The sequence below is a fragment of the Phascolarctos cinereus genome, unplaced genomic scaffold (genome assembly GCF_003287225.1).
Source record: "Phascolarctos cinereus isolate Bilbo 61053 unplaced genomic scaffold, phaCin_HiC Scaffold_2;HRSCAF=192, whole genome shotgun sequence".
NCBI classification, from domain to species: Eukaryota; Metazoa; Chordata; class Mammalia; order Diprotodontia; family Phascolarctidae; genus Phascolarctos; species Phascolarctos cinereus.
Genome location: NW_027555625.1, coordinates 35,130,507 through 35,154,131, shown reverse-complemented (window position 1 = coordinate 35,154,131; position 23,625 = coordinate 35,130,507). Strand labels below are relative to the sequence as shown.

Sequence of the window (23,625 nt, the reverse complement as noted above, 5' to 3'; positions counted from 1 at the left end):
GTGCCTGTAGGCAAAGAAGCTAATAATGCCTTGACTTAATAATGATTCCATCCTTCAAAATGTGGTGGGACCAAAGATACATTCTGTTCTGCGTCTCACTAACAAGGAGGAACTGGTTAGCGGGGTGGAAATGATGGGATCCCTCCATCCCAGAGTCCTCATAGAGAAGGAGAGGAAATCTGCTCCTGGAATGGCAGCCGCCCTAGATTTTGGACAGGCAGAATTCCGAGGGTTCAGAGAAAGGCAGGGAGGATCCCCTCAGCCAAAATACTTTGGGGAAGTCTGTCCAGGAGGGTTGGGAGATGCTCTAGAAGGAAATTCTTCATATAAAAAAAGAAACAAGCCCACTGAAGAGGGAAAATGGGATTTGTCCAGGAGACTGATGTGGCTGTGCAGAAAACTCATCAACCAGCCTGGATTTTAGAAGGCTATGAACGTGAGGACAAATTAACAGAAGAAGGAATGGAATAAGCATTATTAAGCACCGACTATGTGCTAGGCATTGTGTTAAGCACTTTACAGATTTTATCTCCTTTGATGCTGGTAGGTGCTATTATTGTTTATTCCCATTTTATAGTTGAGGAAATTGAGGCAGACAAGTGAAGTGAATTGCCCAGGGTCACACATCTGGAAAATGTCTGCAGGTGGATTTGAACTGAGGTCTTTTTTTTTTCTTTTGGCGAGGCAGTTGGAGTTAAGTGACTTGCCCAGGGTCACACAGCTAGCGTCAAGTGTCTGAAGCCGAATTTGAACTCGGGTCCTCCTGACTCCACGGCCGGCACTCTATCCACCGTGCCACCCAGCTGCCCCAAACTGAGGTTGTCTTTGACACTGATCTGCAGTCTCTAGGTGATTGCAAGAAGGAGAACAAGAATCTGAAATTAATATAAAAATACAAGATTAGTGTAAGATGAGTATAGGAATATGGCACAATCCAATCAGAATGTTATATTTGCCTTTCTGCGAACATGTTATGTGCTCTGTTACCCCCGCTGAATGTATTGTAATCTCCTTGAAGACAGAAGCTATATATTTTGCCACATTGTCTAGTGGGCAGTAAGTATTTAATAAATACTTCTTGGTTGGTTTTCTGTGGCTGACGTGGAGTGCGCATATACGTCCTGGGAGCTGAAGCTGCTGACCCGGAAGTCCAAGGCATCTTCGGGGTACGGTCTGTCGGCAGGGCTTAGGGAGGTGAGGAAGAGTGGGAGGCAGGCTCTGGAGCAGAGGCCACACTTCTCTGGGCCTCTCCATCACGTCCCAGGAATGGCTTCGTCCTGGAGCTTCTCTAGAGGAGGGCCCTTCCTGTCATGGCAGGGTGGATGGAGGCTTCCCAGGCCGAAGGCGGAATTTATCTGGAGTTCCCCTTCTGCCCCTACTCTGTCTGCAGTGTCATCCTCCCCATCAGAATGTTAGCATGTCGACGTTTTTACTTGTATTCCAGCACTTAATGCATCTTGGCATGTAGTAAACACTTAATAAAGGCTTGTTGAATGACAGAGAGATGGTAAGGAAGTATAATAATAATAGCTAGCATTTCTGTGGTGCTTTGCATATGTTAACTCATTGGATCCTCACTGGGACCCTGTGAGATAAGTGCTATTATTATTCCCATTTTATAGATGAGGAAACTGAGATACAAGGAGTCAAGTGACTTGCCTAAGGTCACACAGCTAGTAAGTGTCTGTGGCAGATTTTGAACTCAGATATTCCTGAAGTCCTGTGCTCTCTCCACTGAACCAGATTTCTGTGAGTACAAGATGAAAAGTATATGAGAGGAAAAGGTCTCACTCAAAGGCAAGATTGCTAATAGTAGAGTGAGACTTTCAGAGGGCATAATGGAAGGGCAGAGCATAATAGGGACCTAGGAATCATATGGTAAGTGAGTGTTGTTTGTTTTTCAGTCCTTTTCAGTTGTGTCCAACTCTTTGTGACCCTGTTTGAGGTTTTCTTGGCAAAGGTAGTGGTATGGTTTGTCATTTCCTTCTCCAGCTCATTTGACAGATGAGGAACTGAGTCAAACAGGGTGAAGTGACTTGCTCAGGGTCACTCAGTGAATAAGTGTTTGAGGCAGCTTTTGAACTCGGATCTTCCTGACTCCAAGCTCTTCTCTCCACTGCAGTGCTGCCCAGCTGCCCCAAGTAAGAAGAGCGTGAAGGTGGTATTTCACCTTGGCAGCCAATTATACTGAGTCACAAGGATTAGGAGAGGTGGGGGGTGGAATTTGCTAGATATAGGATGGGGCTGTAATACCATTTGATTGGGGCACCTATCCTCCAGGATCTTGTGCTGATGAAGAGTGTCATTAGTTTGTTCTCTCTGGAACACCAGGATGGAAGGGAGATTGGGCTGGGCACCCGGTGATCAGGTCCTTGGAGGCCTGACTCAGTTTTGCTTTATTACCCAATGGCTGACTTTGGCCCACAGTCAGATTAGCTTTAGGTGGAGCAAGCTTTTAACTCTTGGGCAGGCCTGGACTTAAGGGCATCTAGCTCACTCCTCTCATTTTGCAGGTCAAAAAACTGAGACCCTACAAGGCTGAATTGGGGAGAGCTTGGTGGCAGGAGAGGCCATCCACAAGGCTGTGCGGTAGTCTAGCTGTGTCTTAGATGCTGAGGACCTGCCCTGGGTTGCAGCTGTTGGAATGGAGACTTGTCAACAGATTAGATGTGGGGGGAGGGGGCGGGTTGAGTGAAGAGTTGAGGGTGATTTTTGGGTGTGAGCCTGGGTTAGTGAAAGGATGGCAGTAATCGGGAGGCCTCCTGACAGACAGGTGAACTAGACATGGAGAACAAAACATTGTTGAACTCAGCCAAGGTGGAATTTGATTTGCCTGATTCTGCATATTTCCTTGCAGTTTGTTTTCTTTTTCTTTTCCCAGTAGATAGGGGATGTGAGAGGGAGAAAAAAATGCTTGATGATTAGAAAAAATAATATTTAATTTAAAAACCGTGATAAGGAAGGATGAGTTTGAGATGTCCAATAGGCAGGTGGAAACTGGAGGTCAGCAGAGAGATAAAGGCTAGATAAATGGATCCTAGAATCATCTGCAGAGATGATCATTGAACCAAATGAGATCCACAGAGGGAGAAGAGAGAGAGCCAGGGAAGATGCTGAGGGAACACTCCTTGTTGGTGGGCGTGACCTGGGTGTGAAGGTCCAGCCAAGAAGTAGATAGGTAACAAGAGAACCAGGAGAAAACTGTGTCATAGAGACTTAGAAAGAAGAGAGGATCCAGCAGAAGAGAGTTATTGAGTGTCAGAGGCTTCAAGAGGTCGAGAAAGATGAGATGCAGAAAAGGCCGTTAGGTTTCACAATTGAGATCGCCGGTAACTTTAGAGAGAGCAGTTTCCATTGAATGATGAGGTCAGAAGCCAGCCTGCCGAGGGTTTGGATTTGACGACCTCTGAGGTCCTTCTAAATCTAAGTGTTTTCCTGTGAAAATCATTCGAGAAGTGGAAGAGACTAAGCAGCTATCTGAAGAGACTTGCCCAAGGTTTAGGGGGCTATAGGAACCCCAGAAACTGAAGGTGAGAAACAAATGGATGTAAATCCTAAATATAGTGAGATAAGTCAGCAGGAAAATAATTCACTTCGTTTTTTAAAAACTAAGTAACTTTGTATTTAAGATAATTGAAAAATATCTCAGCAATTAAATTTGTAAATTGGTCTTTTGCACTTTATACAGAAAATATAAAATGTCTAGTGCTATAGTAAAGGAAAGGAAAATGGTATTAATACTATTTCCTAATTTTTATCTCCCCAGTAAAGGAGTTAACCCTTTTGTAATTTTGTTAGGCAGTCATGATATAGAAGGCACTTTGGATGTTAACAGAAATATGATTCAGAATGTTTCAAGTTTCTTCTCTTTTTGTTATTTTGAAATTGATGGTACGTTTGAAGTGCTGTGGTGATAAAGACAGACAGCAAACAGATGAAAAATAGAAAAGATTTACAGATTTCCACAGCTGACTTTTCTCCATCAGTCTAAGGGGAGCAACCACCTTTAGGCTCTGACACTCTAGTCCTTGAAGTGCTCCATGAGGAAATAGAAATGACACCCAGAAAAAACAAAGATGGAAAGAGTGGCTGGACTTGATGAGCTTGGAGCAAAAGTAGCCTGTGCTAGGTGAGACAGTTCTGAGGATATTGAAGGATCTGTTCTGAAGATATTCAGAAGAGAGGAAGATACCAAATATTTTAAGAAAAAATCTGAGATTTCATTATTACTGAAAAAGATGGCCAAAATGGTAACAGTAACAACTTATGCATTTGTCCACTTTCCATTCTTTACAAAGTTTCTAAGGGAATGATTAATGTGCACGTCAAACGTGTCCTTGTTATGTTTTATTTAAAAAAAAATTTTCCATTCCCATTATACATAAGAAGTCATGCAGAACATATTTTTACATTAATTATGTTCTCAAAAAAAATCTTCAGTCTGCACTTTGAGCCTGTCAGTTCTCTGAAGGTGGATAATAATGAGTCCTTTGGAATTGTGGTAGATCATTGGTATTGATCATAATTACTAAGTCTTTCACAGGTTTATAATCTTTATAATATTGTTTTTGCTGTGAACATTCACTTTGCATCAGTATATTTCAATTTCTGATTTTTTGCCACCACAAAAAGAACTGCTATAATAAATATTTTTGTACTTGAGGGTTTTTTTCCTTTTTCTTTTACGTCTTTGGGGTATAGAGCTAGTTACACAAACTTGTCCTTTTTGAGGGAATTAGGAGAGAAAAGGCAAATTTTATGAGAGAGATTCTACCACAGGCCACATCCATATATTCCTGTAAGTGACTGAAGAGCATAAAATTCATAAACCTACTTTATTGATTACAAGAAATATTTGATTTATTAGAGGAAACCAGTGCCTTAGAGGTTCTCTTTCATGAGGAGTTGCTCGCATTTTACATAAAGACGTTATTTCTTAAAAGAAGTGATAACACACTGCTTATTAATAGCTGCCAAGGCACCAGATAGAGAGGTTTATATTCACCAAAGGTGCTGGCTGCTGTCATGGAGGTTATCTAGCCCAGAGTCCAAATGGAAGAGAAGTTCTGTCTAGATGGTGAGGGTCTTTATCTGCTTCTTTTTGTAGATGACATTGTATTCATTACATTAAGTCCTAGGACATGTCAGAGTCTCCTAAATAAGACCCATGACTAGTCAGTGGAGTCTGCAGACAGGAACAAACCCATGCATGAAGAATAGGTACTGCACAAACTATGATGTACAGTTGGATGGACAATCTGTAGTGCTAGTCCATCAGTCTGTGTATCTTGGACTGCTGATGGACAGTGAACTAATAATAATAGACCAGTAGGCAAAGGAGGGATGGTTGGTTTGCCCCTGGGGAAGCCTTCATTGGCTTGAATGACTCCTAAATTTTTTCCTGAAACAGTGGCCCATCTTTTTAACAACAGTATTCTTCTAGTAATGTTGAATTACTTCAAATTGCAGATCATACTTTCCAAAGATTATAGTGTTTCTTGGGTCACCCAGTTGGCAGTGGAGAGGCTCATCATGGGCATGAGTGGACTACAACAAATTATGAATGGAGAATTACATAGGATAAGCAGTGTTAAGGATATTATCACAGAGAGAGAGAGAGAGATGACAAAAAAGAATTAGGCTGGCCATATAGTAGGAACGAGAAATAACCAGTGAACTACCTGTGTGCTTCATGAGTGGACCATGCAAAGTCAAAAAATAGAGATATACCCACATCAGTGAGATCACAGGTCCATTGAAAGAGTAGATAAAATGAAAATTGCATTAATACATTGTAAATTTTATTCTTTATTCAAGACTGATATCAAAAGAGAAAGATAGTACAGTATTAGTAAAAAAATAAATATACTGACATTTAGCATCTCTGCCTTTATTATCCAGAGTTGGCAAGATTGTTTTGAGGACACTGGTAATGGAAAAAGTTTGTGAATGTATCTTTGACCAGTTTAGTCTATAAGGCTGATTTTTGTAGCCAAGCATTCTTAACTTATATTGACTCTGGACTATCTGGGGGGGGGGGGTGTATTTGTTTTTCAGTTCCAAATGGGAGACTCTGTTGTCCAATATCTGTTTCCTTTTTGGTTTGGTTTAGATTATTTTCCCCTTTGTCTCAAACTCGTTGATGGGTTTGTAGACATGCTCATTATGTTAGTGTTTCCTTAGTGGTTTAAGAGAGCTAACAGCAGAGTATATTGGGACACAAATAACTATATCTAGGAGTTTTTTAGTGTGGCTGAATTACATTAAAGTAGAATTTAAAGTGAAAGCTTGGATAAGGAAACCCAAACTTGGGCTTCTGGTATTCTTCTCATGCATCAACAAGAGTATTTGAGTCAGATGTTCTGATAGGACTTTTCCTTCTTTTTCTTCATTTCTTGGCTTGCCGAGAGACCAAACCTTTGTTCTCTCTTTTACAGATGAGGAAACTGAGGCACTGAGTGATTAAATGATTTGCCCCTGATGACACAGCTAGTAAGTAACAATAATAATATTAGCTAGCATTTATATAGCACTTTAAGTTTTGCAAAGTGCTGTATACATGTCTCATTTTTACCTGAGTATCTGAGACAGGATTTGGACTCGGGTCTCCTAAGTCATGCTTGGACAATTTTCAAATGATACAAGGCTAAGAGGCTAAGCTAACACATTGTGTCCCAGAGTGGGATCCTTAAAGGCCTAGAGCATTGACCTGAATCTAATCAGATAGAATTCACTAAGAATTAATACAAACTCTTAAATTTGGGTTCAGAAAATCAACCATGTGAGTATGTGGTATATGAGTGACATGGACAAAGAGTTTGTCTGAAAACTAGATTGATGGAATTTTAAGTCTCAAGTACTCAGCTAGATCTCTGAGCTCATCAGGGTCTGTGTCATCTTGGCCAGTGCAGATCACAATCTGCCTGCCTCTCTTGTGTGCTTCTTGTCTGTCATGGGGGCCCGGCCAAAATACCAGAATACCGGAAACCTGTCTCAGTTTCTCTTCATATCCCATAGATCCCAGTCCATCTTCTTTTTGAATTGTCCTTCGATGACATCCTCACTCAGACTCTCCGTCTTAGTTTTTGCTTTGTAATATGTTGTAGTGTGTTCTTGTCCATTGTATACCTTTCCATTGCTCTCTTTAGTGGTCCTCATATTTAATTTTTCAGGGACTGTACTGTTGTTTCATGGCTCCAGTCATTTAAAGAAATACTGGCATTCTTGGTAAAAAGATGGACCTCTGTTTCATGGAAAAGGTTGGGGTCATTAAAGGAACTTTATAATTTCTTGAAGGCAGTACAGTTAGCTCTCTTTCTCCAGTTCAGTTTGGGCTCACCTCATTCACCATTTGCAGCATTTATCCAAGATATTTATCCTGATGAATGCATAGGTTGTCCATCTAATTACATACCATAATCTGTACAATAGGCATTCTTCATGCAGTTTTTTTCTTCATGTATATGGTTAAGCCAAACTCTTTCAAATGGCTGTGGCAAATAGAGCAAGAGTTAGGTAGTATAGTGGAACTTGCTTTTTGTTTTTAAATTTTATTTTCAATTCCAAATTGTCTCCCTCCCTTCTCCTCCTCTCTCACCCATTGAGAAGGCAAGAGATACAATACTTATTCCACATATGAAGTCATGCAAAACATTTCCACATTAGGCATGTTCCAAAAAAAAAAAAAGGAAAGAAAGAAAGAAAGGGGAAAATCATGCTTCCATCTGCGCTCTAAATCCATCAGGTCTCTATCTGGAAGTGGCTAGCATTTTTCATCATGAGTCCTTTGGAATTGTGGTAGCTCATTGTCTTGATCAGAGTTACTCAGTCTTTCCCTGTTGATTATCTTTACAGTATTGCTGTTACTGGGTAAATTGTTCTCCTGGTTCTGCTTGCTTCACTTTGCATCAGTTAATATAAGTGTTCCCATGCTTTTCTGAAACCACTCCCTTCATTATTGTTTTTTTTTTAGTGAGGCACTTGGGGTTAAGTGACTCGCCCAGAGTCACACAGCTAGTGAGTGTTATGTGTCTGAGGTCGGATTTGAACTCAGGTCCACCTGATTTCAGGGCTGGTGCTCTATCCGCTGCGCCACCTAGCTGCCCCCCTTCATTTTTTCTCAGCACAATAATATTCCATTATAATCATGTACTATAACTTGTTCAGCCATTCCTTCCTCAATTGATGGGCATCCTCTCAATTTCCAGTTCTTTGCCACCATTACTAAAAAAGCTACTCTAAGTATTTTTGTACGTGTGGGTCTTTTTCTTTTTTCTTTTTAAATCTCTTTGAGATACAAACCTAATAGTGGTGTGACTGGTTTTATAACCCTTTGGGCATAATTTCAAATTGCTCTCCATAGTGGTCGGACTGGCTCACAATCCCACCAACAGTGCATTGGTGTCCTTATTTTTCCACACCGCCCCTCCAGCAATTGCAATTTTCCTCTTCTGTCATGTTTGCCAATATGATAGGTGTAATGTGGTACCTCAGAACTGTTTTAATTTGCATTTGCCTGATTATAGTGATTTATAGCATTTTTTCCTGTGACTATTGATAGCTTTGATTTCTTCCTCAGAAAACTGTCTGTTCATGTCCCTTGACCATTTATCATTTGGGGAATGGTTCCTATTAAAAATTTGACTCAGTTCCCTATATAATTGAGAAATGAGACCTTTATCTGAGAAACTTGCTGCAAAAAAGGTTTTTTCCGCAGTTTCTTGTTTTCCTTCTAATGTTGGCAGCATTGGTTTTGCTTGTGAAATTTTTTTCAAATTTTATGTCACCCAAATTATCCATTTTATCTCTTCATCAGATATGCTGTCCACATATCTGATGGGTAATTTATTCTGTGTTCCACTAATTTGCTTATGATATCACCCTTCCTATCTAAATCAAGTACCGGTTTTGAGTTTATCTTGATATGTGGCATGAGGTGTTGGTCTCTGCTGAGTTTCTGCCCGACTGCTTGCCAGTTGTCCGCACACTTCTCATCATAGTGAGTTCTTGGCCCGTTAGCTGGGATTTGGGGGTTTATCAAGCACTAAGTTACTGCGTTCATTGGCTTCTGTGTGTTGGATTTCCGATCTGTTCCATTGATCAGCCGCTCTTTTCGATCCGACACCCGATTGTTTCGATTATAGCCTTGTAGTATAGTTTGAGGTCTTGGACGCCAGGCGCCCTTCTCTTTTTTTTCCATTGATTCTCTTGACATTTGTTCTTCAAGATGAATTTTATTTTTTCTGTCTCTAAAAAGTGACTCTTTGGTAGTTTGATTGGTGTGAAACTGAATAAGCAAATTAAGCAGTGTCATAATTTTTATTATATTAGCTTGGCCTACCTTTGAGCGATTACTATTTCTCCAGTTATTGACATCTCTTTATTTGTGTGAAGAGTATTTTGTAATTGTGTTCATGTAGTTCCTGTGTGTGTCCTAGGAGGTAGACTCCCAGGTATTTCGTCTTGTCTACACCTATTTTGAATGGAATTTGTATTTCTATCTCTTTTTGCTGTGTTTTGTTGGTTAATACATAAAGTGGTGATGATTTGTGTGGATTTATTTTATAACCCCAAAACTTTACTGAAGTTACTGTTTTGGCTAGTTTTTAGTTGAATCTCTAGGGTTCTCAAAGTATACCATCACATCATCTGCAGAGAGTGATAGTTTTGTTTCCTCGTTGCCTATTTGTATTTCTTCTGTTCCTTTTTCTTGTCTTATTGCTGTAGCTAGCCATTCTAGTGCAATATTGAATAATAATGGTGATAATGGACATCCTTGCTTTACCCTTGATCTTTTTATTTCCATTATGGATAATGTTTGCTTTTGGCTTTAGATATATATCACTTAACATTTTGTTGGGTTTTTTTTTAAGCTCCACTTATTCCTGTGCTTTTAAGTGTTTTTGTTAGGGATGGGTGTTGTATTTTATCAAAAGCTTTTTCTGTATCTATTGATATAATATTGTAACCTGTGTTGTTTTGGTTATTGATGCAGTCAGTCATGCCTCTAGTTTTCCTGACACTGAACCAGCCTGTCAGAATGTGAGACTTTGTGATACATTGTAATCTCCTTGCCAGTATTTTATTTCAATTTTTGCATTGATGTTCATGAGGGAAATTGGTCTACAGTTTTCTTTCTTTTTGCTGTCCTTGGTTAGATATCAAAACCCATGTTTGTGTCATAGAAGGAGTTTCTTAGGACTCCTTTAGCTATTTTTTCAAAAAGTTTATATAGCAATGGAATTAATTGTTCTTTAAATGTTTGGTAGAATTTGCTTGTAAATCCATCTGGTCTTGGATTTTTTTCTTAGGGAGCTCATTTATAATTTGTTCATTTTTTTTTTTTTAAAGATAGGCTTGTTTGGGCAGCTAGGTGGCACAGTAAATAGAGCTCTGGCCTTGGAATCAGAAGGACCTGAGTTCAAATCCAGCTTCAGACACTTAAACTTAACTAGCTGTATGTCCTTGGGCAAGTCACTTAACCCTGATTGCCTCAACAAACAAAAAAAAAGATAGGGTTATTTAAGTATTCTATTTCCTCTTCTGTTATCTGGGCAATTTTTATTTTTGTAAATATTCTTCCATTTCATTAAGATTGCTGGTTTTATTGGCATATAGTTGGGCAAAACAGCTCCTAATAATTGCTTTTATTTCATCTTTGTTGTTTGTATAGTCACCTTTTTCATTTTTGATACTGACAATTTGTTTTTCTTTTTTTTAACTAAATTAGCCAATATTTTATCTATTTTATTGGTTTTTCATAAAACCAGCTCCTAGTTTTGTTTATTTAATGTTTTTTTCTATTTTAGGAATCTTTCCTTTGATTTTCAGGATGTCTCTTTTGGTGTTTCATTTGGATTTTTAATTTGTGGTTTTATTAGGCTAATTTGGAGATGATTCCAGTGGTCTGCTAGTGAGTGGCTATTACAGTAGAGAGGGCATGGCAACCATGGGAGGGGAGGGGCAGGTTAGATGCCAGAACTGGTTTCGAGGCAGTAACTGACAAGGCTCGGATGACTCAGCTTGTGGACCTGGGTGTATGAGGATGGTGTAGTGGTGCTCTCAGCAGAGAAAGGCAGCTTCAGAAGAGGGTGGGTTGGAGGAGAAAGCCGGAGTTTGAGATGCTTGTAGAAGAGCCTGTTCAGAACATCAGTGATCAAGAGTGATGCTCAGGCTGCTTATCTAGAGCGAGGAGTCATCTGCCTAGGTCCATCACTAAGCTTTTCTTTTTTTTCCCTCAGGCGATTGGGATTAAGTGACTTGCCCAGGGTCACACAGCTAGTAAGTGTCAAGTGTTTGGTCTGAGGCCGGATTTGAACTCAGGGCTTCCTGACTTCAGGGCCAGTGCTCTATCCACTGTGCCACCTAGCTACCCCTACTTAGCATTTATTAAGAACCTGCTGTATGTCGGGCACTGAGTAAGGCACACTTTGTCCAGTGACAAAGAGTGAAACGCTCCCTGTTCTCAAGGAGCTTATGCTCTTCAGTGGGGAAACAAGGACTTGTAGATGGATGAGAATAGGGACTGAATGCCTGACTGAATGATAAGCGCTTATTAAGTGCCAGCTGTGTGCCAGGAATTGGGCTAAATGCTGAGGATACAAAGGAAGGGAAAACGCCCTCAAGGAGCTAAATGCAGTGGAGGAAACAGTGAGCAAACAGTGGCAGAGAGGGGGAGGGGGAATGGGAGCCGTGTGCCTGGGCTCCCACGGCATGGGGGCAGGCAGCCTGAGCCTGCACGACTCAGAGGCGTCACACTTGCTGCTGATACTTCTGTTCTCGCTGACACTCAAGAGCGCTCTTGTAATATATAAAAGTTTCTTATCATTGAATTCAGTCATTTCAGTCATGTCCACCTCTCTGTAACCTCTTCTCGGGTTTTCTCGGCAAAAATACTGGAGTGGTTTGCCATTTCCTTCTCCAGCTCATTTGACAGATGAGGAAACTGAGGCAAAGTTAAGTGACTAGTCCAGGGTCCCACAGCTAGTAAGTGTCTAAGGCCAGATTTGAACTTCTGACTCCAGGCCTGGTGCTCTGTCTGCTGTGTCACCTATGCTGCCTTCTGATCATTGAAAGCACTGTGCAGATTCCAAAATTAAATTTACCTGTTCCTTAATTGAATTTATTTTTGTATATATTAATATAATCTGAAAGTTTTTAGTGTTAGGATGTTTTGTTTTTTAACATCCATATGCATTTAGGAATACTGGGCAGTAATTTTCTTTTGTATTAGGATTTTAATTTAGAATCAACATTCATCATCTCTGTTTCTTTCAAAATGTGCAGGGATAATTTTTTGTCTTAAAAATACTTTCAAAACTTTCAGAGACACTGGAATTATTGATTGTTAATGAGTTTGGGAGAGTTCAATCATCTGACCCCTGAGAGTTGTTTGTACAGTTGTTTGATTCTCTTGATTTCTTCAGTTTCTTTCAGGTTGTTTAAGTCTTTTTTTTGGGGGGGGGGTGGCGGAGTGAGGCAGTAGGGGTCAAGTGACTTGCCCAGAGTCACACAGCTAGTGAGTGTTATGTGTCTGAGGCCAGATTTGAACTCAGGTCCTCCTGCCTATAATAATTTATAGGAATGAAAAAGGTTTCTTTTCTGTTGTGTTTTAGCACTGAAAGCGATTGATTGTTTTCCTTTTTTCCCATTCAATTCTGGTTAGACTGGTCAAGAGGTCTGCACCAGAAACCTGTGTAAGACATGTTGGTCTTGGGCCCGTGTTTCCATCTTGTCTCTGCTGCTCGCTACTTGGTGATTTTGTACAGATCACTCCAGCTCTCTGTGGAGCTGTGAAGTTCTATGAAAACCGGAGCCACAGTCATTATTTTAGCTGCTCATGAGCAGTTTTCTGTTTGTAATTTATTTCTTCTCTTTTTTTATTGTTTAAATCTTATGTAAAGTTTGAGACGTTTTGTTCACTTTCTGCTTTAATCCTCTGGTTAAATGCTCAGTCTGCTTTTCCCTTTGTTTCCTCACGTGTTCAATGGCAGGCTATTTGCCCATTGGCACTTGCCTCGCGTATTTCAATCCTCATGTCAAGTCTCCTTATGGCTGGGGAGTCCCGTGTCCCCAGTTATTCCTTTAGCGTCTCCTTCCTTTCTTAATTATGGGGTTTAGTAGCCTTGGTCTCCCTGAAGTGTGTGTTGCAGCCTCTCTGCTTCATTGTGGTAATCTGTGAAAAGCACCAGCATATTATCAGGGGTTGTTTTCTCTAGGATAATATGAACTTTTAAGAAAAAGTTGTGCGTTCTGGAGGGGAAAAAAAAACAACAGGCTTCTGGATGGCATGGTGGGATAAGAGGGCTGGCCCTGGAGTCAGGAAGACCTGAGTTCAATTCTGGCCTCAGGCACTTACTGGCCGTGTAAACCTTGGCCAGTCACTTAGTCTCTGTTTGCCTCAGTGTCCTTATCTGTAAAGTGGGGATAACATCACCTACCTTGCAGGGTTATTGAGAAGATCAAATCAGATAACATTTGTGAAGCATTTCATTAACCTTATAAAGCACTATAGAAATGTTAACTATAATAATTATTATTGATTCTGTTAATTAAATTTTCTAGTATTTTATTTAATTCAGGTGTATCTTGGTACTTGTCATTTGTTACAGTCCATCATAGAATGATGATAAATTTTTCTGCCATAGGCACTCTTGAAGACTCTTCATTGAGTCTAAACCAGAGGCTGTGATGGGCAGTGGTGGAGCAGCGCCCACACCAATTAAACCACAGGCTGTTGATGTTTTGAAGTACACGTTTTTAAGGATCAATTTCCCCCATCCTGGCTAAATAACCGTGAAAGGATGCCCTTTTACATTTAATGATACATCTTTATTTCTTTGTGTCTTTTGTTATGTCTTCTTTTCTCTTTTACCAAATCTTCCTTCTCTTGCTTCTATCAATAGACTTATTTAAAATCTGCTAGCACTCTATAAATAATACAGAGTGTTCTGTATTTACATAATTTTTCTTGTTCTTATTAATAATTTTTTATATTTATGATTTGATTTATTCTATTTCTTCCCCTTTTATCAATAGAAACTTTATTATATTAATGTAAATATCTTTCTTATAATAACACAATCTGTAATTCTTTTTATTTTCAAAGGATTTTTAAATTTAGCGGTTAGAGAGAGATTTTACTTCTCTACCCTTTTGGGGGGGGGGGAATAAATTGAGTATACTGTAAGGCAGTAGTCTTCAAAATGGTGGCCTTTGCCTTGCCCTTGGCCCTGACCCTAAGGAGTGTTTGATCAATCAGCCTGATGATGGAAGTAATGGGCAGTCATGAGACTTGTCTGGAACACAGCCACACCTCTCCTGGAGCCACTGAATCCACCTGCCATTCCACCACCTTTCTCCCCTTTCCCAGCTTCCTTCTTTCTCAGTGTCCCATGGTGCTTAGATTTCAGCTACCTGGTCACGTGGAGCACCCCCAGCTGCCATCCAGCACACTCAGACTTTCCCCCGTCCCCACGTGGCTTTGGCGAGGCCTGCTCCCCTGGCTACTTGGGAGAGGACAGAGGAGCCTCGCTGCATGACTAAACCTAGATGGTTGCGATCAGCATCACAGACCTCATTGTGTGGTCTTTCATCCCAAACCTGTCCCTCTTCCAGCTCTCCTTCTTACTGTCATAGACACCACCATATTTCGTCAGTGCACACAATCTCTTCATTTCCTTTTCTCTCACTGGCTTCTAAACCTGGCAGTCTGGTTCCCAGTGTCTTTATTCAGCTGAAACTGCTCTCTCCAGAGTTCCTAATAATCTCTTAATTGCCAGCTCCAGTGGCCTTTTTCTCAGTCTTCATCCTTCTTGAGCTTTCTACCTTCTAGGCTTTCAGGACACAGCTCTCCCCTGGTTCTCCTCCTACTTGACTGACTGACTTCTTCTCAGTGCAGTAGGGGAGGAAACTGTTCCCTAGGAGTGACACTGTCACACAGGGACAGTAACCATGAGGGGAAGACAGGTGCTCCTCCCCGCATTGTCCCTGGGAGTGGCTCTGGGATGCAGCTAGCAGGGAGTTCTAATCCAGGCCACTCAGGGCTCAGACTTCCTCTAGGCATGTGGAAGTGGCTTTGACTTTCCATTAGTGTGGTTAAGGAATGGCTGTGTCTCTATTATTGGCTTTACTGTGTCATTGGCCTCGGTATACTGTGGCACTCATGGCGAAAACACTTTCCCCTTCCAGCTGTCCTTCGAGTGGCTGGCTCCTTACAGAAGAGCACAGAAGTGATGAGAGCCATGCAGAGCCTAGTGAAGATCCCAGAGATCCAGGCAACCATGAGGGATCTGTCCAAAGAGATGATGAAGGTGAGATGTTTGGTTACAGATCACACGGTGACCCTCTGTGCTGTAGATTGCAGGAAGATCTTGAGAGAAATTCCGTGGGATGTCCTGGCAATACATCCTTCAGAACGTGAACAGTGCCAGGAGACACCTAGGCGTATGTTGTATGTAAAGGTGAAGCCTGATCCACAGGATTATAGATTTAGACCTCAGTGAAACCTGAGAGGCCGCTGAGCCTTGTGGTTCTCAACCTTTTTTTTTCTCCTGGCATAGTATTTCTTGTGAAGAATTACAGCATCTCTTCTTATCTTCTGCCACCTCCTGACTCTTTCTTTTCTTGCTGGCTGCTGTGGTGGCCGCCCAGCACCGTGCTGGGAGGAAGAGTCCGCACACTGAAGCTGGGGAATGTGCAAGTTCCAAGGATTTGTATTTTGAAATATACCTAGGGAAAGCAGTATGCCACAGTGTACCTCTTGAGAACCGCTGATCTCTAGTCCAGCCCTTCCTTCATCTTACACACGAGGAAGCTGAAGCCCAGAGAGGGGAGGGGATTTGCCCAAAGTCACGTGGACAGTTAAGTAGAAGAGCTAGGATTTGAACCCAGGTCCAAAGACTTCCAATCCGGTGTCCTCTCTGATGTACCATTCTAGCTCTCAGCTTCTCTCTTTCTCTCTCTTTTTCCTTTCCAGTCACCTCATGATAGTTACGGGAAAAGGACCAAGTCCTAGATGAAGGGCCACCCTTAGGCCAGGGACTGAGATTTGTGTTAAAATATAATATGTGGTCTTAAATTCGGTGGAGTATGAGAAGATCATTCTAAATTTATTCTTTGAAACGGTTCTGTTTAGACATATTGAAAATACATTTTCTCCTTTGAAACTTAGACAAATATAAGGGAAAAGTTAGACATGAATAGAATTTTAGAAAAATTAGAGATGATAAGTCTGAGGTGATTAATAAATGGGAACAGGAAAGAATTTGCATCCTCCTAAGCTGTAATTGGCACCCTTACAAAAATTGACCCTAGGAACAGCTAGGTGGCACAGCAGATAGAGCGCTGGCCCTGGAGTCAGAAGGACCCGAGTTAAAATCTGGCCTCAGACACATGATACTAGCTGTGTGACCCTGGGCAAGTCACTCAACCTCGATTGCCTTACCTAAATAAATAAATAAAATAAAAAAGAAATTTAAAAAAATTTTTAAAAATTGACCCTGTGTTGAGATATAAGGGCCTCATCAAAAAATGTAAAACCATTAGAAATACTAACCTGCCATTTACAGTGCAATAAAAAGGATGATCATTAAAGGGCTTTAGAGTAAAGAATTAAAATTTGGAGACTAAATAACTTCTCAGGAGCTGGTAGGTCAAAGAACAAACCAGATAAACAGTTTTAAATTTTCTTCAATGAAAATTACATTAATGAAACGACAGGCCAAAACTTACAGGATGCAGCTAAATCAGTTCTCCAGGGAAATTTTATAACTGTGAATGCTGTCATCAACAAAAGAACAAATTAATGGATTAGATAGACAGCTAAGAAAAATCAAAACCTCCCAACCAAACAACAGAGGAGAAATGCTGAAAATTATTGAAGAGATTTAAAAAATTGAAAGCAATTTCATAAATTCATAAATAAAACTAGGAACTGATTTTTTGGGAAGAAAAAATACTTTAAAAATACATAAAACAGCTAATGTGATTTTTATAAAGAGAGAGGGAAAGCAAATTGGTCATATCAAAAATGACAAAAGAGAATTAGGAACAGTTGAAGAGGCAGTAAAGGAAATTATTAAGAACTATTTTGTTAGCAAAATATGATAACAAAACCATTAACTTAGAGGAAATAAATAAAAATATAAAATAATCCAGATCAACAAAAGAAGAAATAGACTGTTTAACCCAAAAAATCAGAGAAAAAAAAGTTGAACAAGTCATAAATGAACCCAAAGAAAAAACTCCAGGACCAAATATGTTTATAAGTGAATGTATGAATATTATGTGTTCAAAGAGCATCCCGATATTACATAACCTTTTTGCAGTCATCAACAAATCAGTAGTATTAAGCACGTACTGTGTGCCAGGCACTGTGCTAAGTAGTGGGGATACAGAGAAGGCAGGAGACAGTCCCTGCCCTCAAGCTCATGATCTAATGGAGGAGACAGCTAAGTCCAAACAAGCTGCAAATAAGGAAGGCACTAGAATTGAATTGGGGAAGGCTTCCTGTGGGAGGGATTTTAGTTGGACTTAAAGGAGGGCGGGAGGCAGCCAGAGACTGGGCCCAGGTTTGGCAGATGGGAGGGTCTCAGAGGAACTGCCAGGAGGCTGCTGGATTGAAGATTATGTGGTGGGGGGCAGTGCAAGGTAGAAGACTGGAAAGGGGAGGAGCTAAGCTCCCAAGGGCTTTGAACACCAAAACAGGATGTGTAATTTGGTCCTGGTGGTGAAAAGGAACTACTGGAGTTTATTGGTGGGGCAGTGACGTGATCGGACCAGCACTTCAGTGGCAAAAAGGAGAATGGGCTAGAGCGGAGAGAGACGTAGGCAGAGACACCCCCCCAGCAGCTGTTGCGATAGTCCAGATGTGAGGTGAGGGGTGAGTGGCAGGGTCCGAGGAAGGAAGGTCCGATGTTCTACAGGTGACAGCAGGCCTTGGCAACCGCGTGGATATGGGAAGAGGGGTGAGAGATGAAGAGTCAAGGACAACACCTGGATCATGAGCCTGGAGGACTGGGCGGATTGTGGCGCTCATGTTGAGTTTTAAGATGTCTATTGAACATCCACTCTCCAGTGTCTGAAAGGCAGTCATCAGCATAGAGAGGGCAGTTCAGTCTGCGAGAGCTGATGAGATTGCCAAGAGAAAGGAGAAGAGAGGGCTCAGGATGGAGTCGGGGGGGGGGGGGAAGCGGGGTGGGGAGGGTGAGGAGAGAGGGAGAGAAAGAGAGGTCAGAAAGGATGGCGTCATTGTCATCATTTCTTAGTCTGTCCAGGAGTATTCCATCACATGTATAACTTCTTCAACCCTTCCCTAGCTGATCAGCACTCCTGCACCTCTCAGATTTCCATTTTTTGCCACCTCAGAAAGCTGTAAATATTTTGTACATCCTTAGTTAGAATTTGTTTTCCTTAGGGCTTATCTCTTCCTTAATCTGCCCTCCCTCCCTCCCTTTCTCCTCCTATCTCCCTGTTAAGTAAAATGTATTTGTGTCGGGGTGTGTGTGTGTGTGTGTGTGTGTGTGTGTGTGTGTGTGTGTGTGTGTGTGTGTGTGTGTGTGGTTTCTTCCACTGCCTAGTCCACATCAGAGTGAGGGTCAGGTGTCTTCTGCCCCTTCTACCCCTTCCTCCTTGTTTGGATAAATGTCTTCTTGGGCACATGGATTATGTGAGATCATTTTCTGTAACCTTTCTTTCCCTTCCCTTCCACTTTCTTTCTTCTTCTCCTCTCTTTCCCACATCCTGAGACCATCCAGGCCTAACAGGCCTTGTCTCGTTGGACTCCCTCGGTGACCCCTGTTGATGACAGGCTTTGCAGCGGACAGACACATGTATCACCTCCCTGTATTTGAATGAAAGCAGCTCATCCTGGTTTAGTCACTTCTTGTTCTCTTAGGTTGACCTTTTCAGTGTTTCTCTGCACTTCAGAGTTTCTGCTAGTACTGCTCTTTTCATCAGGGATGCTTGAAAGACCTCGATTTGAGGAAAAATTCATTTTTCCTCTGTAGAACTATACTCACTTGTGCTGCTGAGTACATCCTTTGCCTTGTGGAACATTGTATCCGGGCTGTCCGTTCCTTTATGGTGCTGGTGGTTCTAGCTGTGGCTCCTCGGCCCTTGAATTCTTTCATGTTGCTGCTCGAAGTGTTTCTGCTTGGACCTGAAAGCTCCGGATTTGGGCCGTGAGGTTGCAGGAGTTTTCATTTGAGGAGGCGATGGGCGGACCCCTTGGATTTCCACTTGCTCTCTGGCTCTCAGGCTCAGCCCAGGTTCCCCCTTTACCCAGAGCCCTTGTTTGTAGTCCTGGTGGCTAGGGCTTGTCTCTTGCGTTTTTTGGTGTCCCCTCGGACTTGGCAGGTTGTCTGGCACAGAGCATTCTACCCAGTCCCCTAGCAGTAAGCACCAGACTGGACATGTACGTCCACTGGGAAGATAACTCCTGTCCAGGCTTAATTTTTTCCCCGGGCGTTTAAATAGTCCAATGATTTTTAACTTTTTTCTCCTTAATCTGTTTTTCAGGTTGTTTTTGCTAGGAGGTAACCTTACATTTTCTTCTTATTCCTTTTTTTTCTCCCAGTCTTAACTTTGTTTTAATATTCTTGTTTTCTCTTGGAGTCATTGGCTTCTCCTTGGTCCATTCTCATTTTCAAGGAGTTTGCTGCTTGGATGAGGTTTTGTGTGCCAAGCTGTTAATTCCCTTTCCGATTCTTCTATAGCTTTCCTTTCTTTTCCAGTTTTTTCCTCTGATACTCTAATTTTGCTTACAAAAGCATTTTAAAGCTCTTCATCTCTTCTCAAAATTCTAGTTGAAATTGTACCCAACCTCTCCCTTTCTTTGAGGCTTTGACGCTAGCTATTTGGAGTCCTCCTGAAACACCTCTGTCACCTTACTAGCTCTTTGTGGTGGGATTCATCGTCCTGCTTGCTCTTTCTTCCAGCCTACCTCCAATTTGAATCCTGCCTCACTTCGTAGCTATATGGCCCTGGGCCATCCTTTTGCTCTTTGAGCCTCAGTTTTTTTCATCTCTAGCATGGAGATAATAGCACCCACCTTTTAGATTTGTGAGGATCAAATGAAGAAAACATATAGTACTTCGCAGATCTTAAGGAGCTACACAGAAGCTAAGTGTTATGATTATAAAGGTGCCAGATATGACTAGATTTCTGCTTGTCAGGATGAACATGGGAAGAGTGGATTTCTAGCATCCTACCAGACACCACTTTTCCTTTTGTGCCCTTTGTGGTATGCCATAGGCAAGCACGGGATGATAGAACTCCAGAAGGTCTCAGGGGCCTTGTTTTATATGTGAAGAGACCAAGGCCCCCGGAGGGGAGTGGATGAAGGGCTTAGCGTGACCTTCCGTGTGAGCACAGGACCCTTCTCCTATGCAGTTGGGTCAGGAACGCGCTTTCTTTGGTGTTTAGGCGGGGATCATAGAGGAGATGTTGGAAGACACCTTTGAAAGCATGGACGATCAGGAAGAGATGGAGGAAGCAGCGGAGATGGAGATTGACAAGGTTCTCTTTGAGCTCACAGCAGGTGAGGACACGCGTGCACTCTTCTGTCTTGTCTCGTTTCCCCTCTGGTGCCCAAGCCAGGGGTTTCTTCCCTTTTTCTTCACAACCTCTTTCCTTTCCAGGGGCCTTAGGCAAAGCACCCAGCAAAGTTACGGATGCTCTTCCGGAGCCTGAGGCTTTTGGGGCGGCAGCTGCTGCCGAGGTGGAGGAGGAGGAGGAGGAGGACGATCTGGAAGCCATGCAGTCCCGACTCGCCACCCTGCGGAGCTAGGTGGGTATGCCCGTCCTGCCAGCATCAAGTGGTCTTGTTGGGCCACCCGGCGGATGCCCCAGCTGGGACACGAGCGACTTTCCGTAGCTCCTGTGAAAGACTCGTCACTTGTTATCACATTACAGAGGGTTCTTTCTGCTCATTTCTGTTGAACTCCCTGCAGAGGGGGATGGGGCTGCCACAGTGTGGAAGAGGGGACACTTAACCTGAGACGATGGTTGTCATGGTAGTGTGTAATTTCCGGTTATCAAAGTGTTTGGGGTGGAGAAAAAGCCCACAAAGCACTTCTAAGTCTTCTGCTGCCTGAATGTTAAACACTCTGTACGTTTTTCTGAAGAACACTATAAGTGGATTTTAATAAATTTCTGCTTTAAGCCTGGCCCCACCGTTTCTTCTGTTCTATGCTAAAAGCTACAGGCTGTTTCCTCAGGCCGGTTCGCCCTATAGGGATGGCCTTCAAAGTACACTCGGCTGAGGGCATGGCTCTCGCGAAGTCTGGGACACGCAGCCCTCGGCAGGATTGCCACAGCTAGTGCCTCCCGCCCTCTGGTCCTCCTGCAGCGTCCCTTTCCTGGCACCCGGGGCAGCTGCGGGCTCTGCTTTGCCGTCTCACTAGCACTTACGGGGCGATCTGCTTTTATTGTCGGGGATAGGTGCTTCTGCTCTGCCCTCTCTCCCTGCCGCAGAAGAGGGAGAGAATGCCACCTGCTGCTAGTCAGGGCTTCCTCACGAGCTGAGAGCTGGTAGGTGACATGCAGTCATCCGTTCTGAGTAGCTGCTGTGAACAGAGTTCTTAAAGTACAGCTAGAAATGCATCACAGGAGGGCTTTGGTGTATTATATTAGTGAGAGTACAAGGAACACCAGGCTTCCTGGGGATTCTTGACTGTGCAGAGCTAGGTGACGCAGCTCCCTTCCCTTCAGCTTGTCGTCGTACATCACTGGAGGAACTGCTGGCTGACCGGCTGACCGTGACTCTCAGGCCAAAAGCCCCTTTCCACTGCTCTGTCACAAAGTGGAATATGGCAAAACAGGGATTTTGCCAGCATGCTTGGGTCCCTCCTCCAGCCTTGGAGTGGCTGAGATGAGGTTGGTCACACTCTGCTTTTCTTTTGGAGGCAGCTGGGCTGTGCTGCCCTCTGTTTGAGCCCTCGCTAATGGAGGCAGCAGGCCAGTGACCTCCCGTTTCTGACCAGCCAGTCCCTTGCCTGGGCACTTGAGAGAATTGAGGGCTGTCAGACTCCCACTGGTCTTCTTACACTGGTCTTCTTAAGAGCTACTTGGCAGTAGGGTAAAATCCCCCTTGAAACCCTCTTTTAAAAAGCAGCAGTTTTCCCATCTTCTCTCCCACCCCCGGCCCCCAAAGGAAGACACCTTTGAAAGCATGGACGAAACCCACTGACTTGGCTAATGGCTGGTTCGTTTATCCAAGTGCATATTAAGCCTGGTGGATGTGCTGGCACCACGACCGGGAGCTAGGAAAGCTTACAGGAGGCTGCCTCCTGAGGGACCAGGTAGGCATAATGGAGACAGTGCAGCACTTGGAGCCAGGACACTCCTGCTTCTGACGTGACTGCCTGTGTGATCCTCCCCTGATTGAGCCTTGGTTTCCTTATTTGTTAAAGGAGGCAGCTGGGCTAGCCTTCAAGGCTGAGACCCTGAATTTGTGCACATGTGTGCAGCCTGAGGCTCAGTACGACCTTCCTGTTCTCATTCCACCCGCACAGAGGCGGCTTGCCTGCTGAGGGTGTGCCTGAAGCCACGCCTACTAAGCCTGCACCACTAGGGATGCATTCACTGGCAAAACGTGGCCTGCTTTCAGGGAGCTGACACTCTAATGCAGGGAGACCAGCATGCCAACAATTGTGCAGAACAAGGACTTGCAGGAAGTCTCCAAGGCAAGAGACTAGCTAGTGCTGAAACAGACCAGGAAAGGCTTCTTGCTGACGAGGATTTTAGCTGAGACAGAGGCAGAAATGAGGAGAATTCCATGCCTGGTGGACAGCCTGTCAGTGTCACTGACGCAGACTGAGCAGGGGAGAAAGGTACCGGCCACCTGTGCCCACGGGTCTTCAGAGCTCTTGAGAAGCCACCCCCAGAAGTGGCTGTCCCGCCTCTCCCTATCGCATCCAGGCTGCCCAACACCTGCTGATGGGCACAGCTTTGACCCGTCCAGCTTCTGACCTGGGTCATCGTGGTGTGGAAGAAGTGTGGACACACGCCCAGTTGGCTTGAGCCCCACTCCAGCAGTTCAGAGCTCCCCGACCCATGTGAGTCCTGTCCTCAGTCTCCTTTTTCATCCCATTTCTCTTCTTTCTCCCTGATTCCCTAGGCCAAAGGGACCTTTCCTTTTTGCAAAGGTGGATAGGGTTCATCCATAGCACTCCCTTGATGCCATGTGTATGCGTGTATATGTGTGTGTGTGTGTGTGTGTGTAAGCGTATGTGTGGCATCGAGGTAGTGTTACAGAGGAGCCCTAGAGAGCACTGAACCTGCAGTCAAGAAAACCATCTCAGACATTTGGACAAGCTAAACTGCTGGCCTCAGTTTCCTCATCTGTAAAATGGGGATAAATAGCTTTATTTAACAAGCATTATTGTAAGGATAAAATGAGATTTGTGAAGTGCTTGGCAAACCTCACGTGCTATATAAATGTTAACATTATACACACCCCCACCCCTTTTTGGAGGTCTCCTCCTAAAGAGCTCTTGCACAGATTCTCAGAATTTTACAATCCAATAGAAACAGTTGCTTGAAGGAATTGATCTTAAGGTTTCTTTTATCCCCCAAACAGCAACGTAATGGGGCCTTCTCTCATATGCCATGCATCTTTTAAAA

At 43.0% G+C, this 23,625-nt stretch overlaps 2 protein-coding genes across 2 annotated transcripts in view; one reads left to right on the top strand and one right to left on the bottom strand.

Annotated features, from left to right (window-relative positions):
* CHMP3 (charged multivesicular body protein 3) overlaps positions 1–21,167 on the top strand; it is a 44,446-nt gene extending 23,279 nt beyond the window's left edge. The window contains exons 4-6 of the mRNA XM_020969457.2: positions 15,190–15,311; positions 20,425–20,539; positions 20,640–21,167. Of these exons, the coding sequence (XP_020825116.1) occupies positions 15,190–15,311; positions 20,425–20,539; positions 20,640–20,788 (386 nt within the window). The 3' untranslated portion in view covers positions 20,789–21,167. The remainder of the gene's footprint in view (positions 1–15,189; positions 15,312–20,424; positions 20,540–20,639) is intronic.
* KDM3A (lysine demethylase 3A) overlaps positions 1–23,625 on the bottom strand; it is a 115,311-nt gene that overhangs the window by 8,074 nt on the left and 83,612 nt on the right. The gene's annotated exons all lie outside the window — the stretch shown is intronic.